At 60.2% G+C, this 6,007-nt stretch overlaps 2 protein-coding genes across 2 annotated transcripts in view; both read right to left on the reverse strand.

The window, feature by feature from the left end:
* AGER (advanced glycosylation end product-specific receptor) overlaps window positions 1-1,266 on the reverse strand; it is a 3,100-nt gene extending 1,834 nt beyond the window's left edge. Inside the window, exons 1-3 of the mRNA XM_015569857.1 lie at window positions 556-1,266; window positions 270-462; window positions 66-130 (exon numbers count right to left, since the gene is read on the reverse strand). Of these exons, the coding sequence (XP_015425343.1) occupies window positions 66-130; window positions 270-462; window positions 556-951 (654 nt within the window). The 5' untranslated portion in view covers window positions 952-1,266. The remainder of the gene's footprint in view (window positions 1-65; window positions 131-269; window positions 463-555) is intronic.
* Window positions 1,267-1,354: 88 nt separating this feature from the next.
* PBX2 (pre-B-cell leukemia homeobox 2) lies at window positions 1,355-5,836 on the reverse strand. The gene is made up of 9 exons (XM_006772848.2): window positions 5,761-5,836; window positions 4,875-4,948; window positions 4,441-4,688; window positions 4,158-4,348; window positions 3,873-4,008; window positions 3,636-3,789; window positions 3,198-3,286; window positions 3,018-3,104; window positions 1,355-2,914 (listed from the first exon to the last, which is right to left on the reverse strand). Exons 1-9 carry the CDS (start codon window positions 5,799-5,801, stop codon window positions 2,822-2,824), a joined length of 1,113 nt encoding a protein of 370 aa, XP_006772911.1. The 5' UTR covers window positions 5,802-5,836; the 3' UTR covers window positions 1,355-2,821.
* Between the last annotated feature and the right edge of the window lie 171 nt (window positions 5,837-6,007).

A 6,007-nucleotide genomic window follows, 5' to 3' on the forward strand; every position in this document is an offset into this window, starting at 1 on the left:
CACACACACGTTCCCGGCTACCCGTCCCATTCTCAGGACCACTCTGCTCCCCTTTCTTCTGCTACCTTATTGGGGACACCAGCCTTGAGTTCCGAGACGGGATCGACAATTTCTGGCTTCCCAGGGATCTCTGAGGAGGGAAAACTCCCATCAAAAGCTGGGGCTTTGAAGACTCCCACCACCAGGGCCAGCGGAGGAGTCGAGGGCTGGGGGTGAAGGCTCTTCCTTAAACGAGGGGTGGGCCTTGGGGGAGGCCCTGGAGCCCTTACGGTAGACTCGGACTTGGTAGTTGGACTTGATCTCCTTTCCTTTCCGGCTCATGGCCCGGCACCGGAAAGTCCCCTCATCCGGGATCCCCACAGCCGGCAGGAGGAGGGAGCCATTGGGGAGGACTCGAGCCACGCTGTCCCAGGGGCTTCCCTGGGGAGACAGGACCTTCCAGGCTTCTGTCCTGCCTGTGTGCTGGGGACAGAGGAGAGGCCCGAGTCACACACGCCCTTTGGGGAAGGATCCTGAGGCTGGAGCCGGGGAGGCTGTGCCCGGAGCCCCACTTACCAGTTTCCATTCCAGCTGCTGGGGTGGTTTCCTGGGAGCACCCTTACACTTGAGCACCAGCGGCTTCCCGATCGGGGCTGTGACGTTTTGACAGCCTGCCACTGTCCCTGGGAGAGGGCAGCAAGGTGGAGGGGCTGGAGGGAGCGGTCTGGTGAGACTGGCACAGGGTGGGCAAGGGAACTGGAGGAGCGTGAGGGTCCAGGGAAGACCTGGGAGGGGCCGAGCGCCTTCCACAGGTGGGGGCAGTGGCTCACCCCACAGACCGAGGACCAGCACCCAGGCTCCAGCCGTTGCCCCTGCCGCCATCCTGCCTCCTGTCCAGGCTCCTGGCTGTCTGCCTCTCGCTGCTGTGGCCACTGCCCTAGGTGGGGCTTGTACCCTCTCCCCTGCCCCCATCTCCCGGTCCTGTCCTGGCACAGGGAATGCTAGGAATTCATGACTCTCGGGTAAGAGTCCTTCAGATACTAGAAACAGTGATCACCCCACCCCTGGCACTGCCACATTCGTGGGGGTGGGGATGCATCTTCTAGGGCCTCTCAGGCCCTGGGGACCCCCAACCCGACCATCAGTTTGCCGAGGGCTACCTGGTGGGCCACTGGAGCCCATCTTGGGATACAAGGTTGCCAGGCCAAACGGTTCAGGCCAGGCCGTCTCCCACGGCAGAGGCCCGGCTGAAACATGGGGCCTGGGTGGTGAGGGCAAGGCTGGTAGACTCAGGGAAAATCCTTTTGTGCTTTTATGAAGAGAAAAATACTTTCTTCAGGGGTTTCTTGTTTTTGAAAATAATTCTCAACTAAACCCAGGGGAAAAATTTCTTTATTTAAAACTGCTTTTTTTTTTCCTGTGAAACTATAAGTTTACAAGTGAGGAGAGAACTGCCCAAACCCGTGCCCGTGCCTCCCGCCCCCCACCCATCAGTCCCAACCTGCCCACAGTCCTGCTGGGTCTTTGCCGGGAGGGGTTCCCACGGTGACAGTCTGTGAAATCCTGGCGATGTTGGAGGGGTTCAGGGCCAAGGATGGGGCAGCAGTGACTGGACTTCCCTCTGTACCTGGCTTTTTGCAGCCTGTCCTCTCCCAACCCTCATGATTTTGGACTGAGAACAAAGATACCTCATTTCTGGGGAAATTGAGGGAGATACATACACAAGCACCCCAACCCATACTTATTTCACAATAACCCTTCCCCCTCTCCCCTCCAACCTGCAGTTAAAAAAAAAAAAAGACATGTCACAGGGGAAGGTGGCATTGCCTCCAAGCAAGCGCTCAGTTGCCTCCCGACCATGGGCAGCAGGAGCTGCCTCAGCAGCAGAGAACTCCTGGGGTTTTAAAGCAGAGGAGGGGACCTAAGTGATCTGGGGGGCGGGCGTGGCGCCCTGCTCAATGACTTCTGTGGACAGGAGCCAGCCGGCCTCTGCACGGTTCTGCTGGCTCCCCTTTCTCTTATCATAACCCCTTTCACTATCACCCCTAATATGGGAAAGCCAGTGATTAAGATAAAAAGAAATCAACATATAAAAACATCTACTTCCCCAAACTCAATTAAAAATGAAGAACCAACAACAACAAAACACCCCCAAAATACAGATGGATCCCAGGGATTTTTTCTTCCCTAAAAAAGAAGGTTCAAACCCCACACCCAGTTAACAATTCCCAATTCCCTAAAGTAGCAGAAACTCCCTCGAGGTAGATATCTGAGTCAGACACTCTCGTTCACCGAGCAATTCTATTGGTTTAAGATGAGCTGCATATGAGGTAATAAAGCCGTCTGGAGGGGGAGGGGTGGAGGCCTGGGGCGTGGCCAGGTCATCTGTCCAGAAGTTGTGTCCCCATTTTTGGCATCTCTGGTAGGTAGGGCAAGGCTGGCGTCTCCACAGATCCCAGAGCAGATAAGGGGTGGGGGAGGGAGAATGGGTGAACCCAGAAAGAGAAAGAGAGAAAAAGAGAAAGAGGGAGAGAAACAGAATAGTTGCGTATGTGTCTATGAGAGAGAGAGGATCTGAAAGATAGGATTCTGGGTGTGTTTCTGTGTGAGAAATGGGGAGAGAAAAAGCTTGAAAAGAAGGGAAAAAGGGGGAGACAGACCCCACCTTCCCCTTAGGGGACCCCCTTCTCCTTGCCATGTAGTCAGCAACCCCAGCACTGAGTCGGCTGGGTAGGGCGACCCCATTTGCCCTTCTCCGTCTTGTGCTTCTCCTGTGTCTGGGGCTTGTCCTCTGGATGCCTTTGTCCTCTCTGAGCCCCCACCCTGTGGCCGAGGGGTGAGATCAGTTGGAAGTGTCGGAATGAACGCTCCCTGGCCCCTCTGTTGGGGACGTCACAGAGGACGGGGTCACAGCCTCCTGCCAGCCGCCGTTCGCCTGGAAAGAAGACAGTTGGGGTGAAGCTCTGAACTTAGTGGGGGCAGTGCTGCCGGGAAGGCACTGGTGCTGGGGAGGTGGGGGGCTGCAGGGGTCCGCTCACCCTCATTTCCCGGGGGCTGTACATCGGGCCTCCCCCGAGGCTATCTCCGTAGCCCCCGGGGCCCATCGCGTGCCGGAGTGATTCCACCTACGGCACAAAGGCAGGCACGACAGGCGGTGAGACGTCTCAGACCGCTGGCGTGCTGAAGGCGGGGAACCTGCTGGGAGAGGGGCGTCAGACCTGGGAGGCAGGGTAGGAGTCTCCGTTGAGCCCGGGCATCCCCAGAAACATGTCTCCGGATCCTGAGAGGTTGAAAGAGCCGCCAGAGCCTTGGGGGAGCAGAGAAGGAATTAGGGACGAAAACAGTCTGTGTGGCAGACAGACACACCACCGTCTCCTAAAAGCCCTTGGAACTGGCCCTGGGGGGATGCCGCTGCGCACACATTCCACACGGCAACACCAGCATCAAGGGCCAGCTTCTGAGCATCCTGGCCACTGGCTGGAAGAGAGGCAGGACCTAACTCGGCTGGAGTGGCCTGTGTCCCTGACATCCCTACCCCATCTCAGCTTCATCTGTCACCCCCAGAAGCCCCCACCCTATGATCCTGCCTAGACAGGAAGTGGGAACAAAAGCAGGAAGAGTGCAAAGCAGCCAGCCAGGCTGGCCGAGGGCTCCACCTGCGGAGGAAGGGGGTGTCGGGGAGCTGGTGCGGCTGTGGCCCCCCTGGGTGACAGACACGGCTGTCTTGACGGCATAGATGTTTGCCTCCTCTTGAAACTTTCCGATGTTTTTCTTATAGCGAATCCGCTTGTTGCCAAACCAGTTGGAGACCTGGGGGGTGTTGGGCAGGAAGGAGGGTCAGCACGGCCCTCAGTCACAGGGCGGGCGCTTCCTGCTGCAACTCCTCCCGGTACCTGGGAGACGGTGATGCCACACTTCTTGGCGAGCTCCTCCTTAGCCTCCTCGCTGGGATACGGGTTACTCAGGTGGGAGTAGAAATACTCATTTAGGACCTCAGTAGCCTGTTTGCTGAAGTTGCGGCGTTTCCGTCTACAGAGGAGGGAGAAGGGCGGTGAGGACTGCCGGGCCAGCAGGGTCTCTGCTGCAGGCTCCCGGGGCCCTGGGGGCGCCCGGGGCTTGGAGGACGGGAAGGAGGACGGGAAGGAGCCGGGCGGGCAGCATGGGCCCCCGGGCCCCACCTGGCGTCCAGGAAGCGGGAGCGCAGGATCATGACGGCCTCGCAGGTGCTCTGCTTGAGCTGCATCTGGATGGCGCTGAACTTGCGGTGGATGATGCTCACCATGCGCTCCATCTCCTTGGGCGCCACGGGCCGCGTGCGGCTCTGCTCCCTCAGCAGGTTCATGACGTGGGTCGTGAACTCGTTGCATGCCTGCAGGGGGGCCGGTGGGCTGTGAGGAGCCCTTGGGCCTTGGGGTCCCCCCGGAGGAAGCCCCGCCACCCACTCCGGCCTCCTCGCCTCACCTGCTCATACTTCTCCAGCTCCGAGTGGTAGATGTGGCGGATCTGGGCGAGCTTGCTGCGATAGTCCGAGTGTTCGATGGAGTTGTCAGGGGACACGCCGCCCCCGGAAGCTGCTGCGGCTGCAGCTGCGGCCGCTGAGCCCCCCCCTTTCTCAGGACCAGCCACACCTTCTGCCAGAAGCATGTTGTCCAAGCGCATAAGCTGGGGGTCCACGGGCTCCTCCTCCTGGGAGCTTCGGATGCTGAGGCCTAGCGCGGGCGAGTGGACTTAGGGACCCGGGGACCCCCACACCCGGTTCTCTGCCCTCCTGAGACCCGAGTTTCTTTGGTTCCCTCCCCAGCACCCCCTGGACACCTCTCTGACCCCCACTCTCCTCGGGGCTCCACGCTGTCTAGCTCTTGGCCTGAGCGTATGGGGAACGGTTCCCCGCGTACCGGTCTTCTCCTTGATCTCACACAGGACGCTGAAGAGCGCTGGCTTCATTCGGTGGCAGTTCAGGGCGTGTTTCCTTGGAGGAACGAGAGGAAAGTTTAGCTACAGGAACGTGCAGGGGGAACACGAGGGTGAGGGGGAGCCTGGGAACAAGAAGGCGGGTAGAAGGGGGCTGGGGGGATGGGGATGGGGTTCTTGGGGCGAGATCAGCTCCCAAAATGGGGATGTGGGGAAGCTGCTTGGCACCCGCCACCGAGGGAAGGTGGGGGCAGCAGGCTGAAGGCCCCGTGGGCAACTGGGGGCTGTGGGAGACGGTCTAGAGGGTGCAGAGGGGGAGTGTGGGGGTGACTGCAGATATGAAGGTGACTAGGTCGATTTCAGAAAAAGGGATGGAGACTGGGGAGAAGAGTCAGTTTGAGGTGCCAGAGAGGGGTTAGGGGTACGAGCCAAAGTGGAGGGATCAGCAGAGATGTGTGTGGAGCGTCCTGGGCTGAGCAGGGGTGGCGGGGGTGAGGACACAGGGCGGCTGGGCCCTGGCCCAGGGGAGAGGCAGGAACTCTGGGGAGGGGTGTGGAGGCCCCCAGGTCTGCAGGGGAGGGGTGGGCTGAGTGGAGCGTCAGGGGAGGAGCCAGAGGGGGCTCTGGAGAGGAAAGGGTGGGCAGGGGGCTGGGGGGTCAGTGAGAGGTTAGGAGAGGGGGTGAGACCACCTGGGGTTCCCCTCTTTAAGGTTTCAGGGCCTGGGGGTGAAGAAAGGTTTGAGAGGAGTCACTTATCTGGGGGTTCCGGGAGCAAGGAGGAGAGAGCTGTGGGATCCTGGAGTTGGGGGTGCCGAGACCGAGCTTGTGGACGGGCTTCTGCCGGTCTGTGTGGGGGGGCGGGGGCACTCACTTGGCCTGGGCCTCGTCCAGGCTCTGGTCCGTGATGGTCATTATCTGCTGCAGACTGTCCCCGATGTCTTGCTTCCCTCGGCGCCTTCTCGCCATCCACACCAGGAGGCTTGCCACACACCAGCCCCAGGCCTCCCCGGCTCCCACCTGGCGGGGGCGGCCTCAGCAGCCGCTCATCCATAGTGGGAGGCGGGGAGGTGCCCCTGAGGCCCCTGCCTATTCCACCCCTCCCCCAACTCTGTACTCCC

This window comes from Myotis davidii, unplaced genomic scaffold (genome assembly GCF_000327345.1).
Source record: "Myotis davidii unplaced genomic scaffold, ASM32734v1 scaffold1006, whole genome shotgun sequence".
Classification (NCBI taxonomy): domain Eukaryota; kingdom Metazoa; phylum Chordata; class Mammalia; order Chiroptera; family Vespertilionidae; genus Myotis; species Myotis davidii.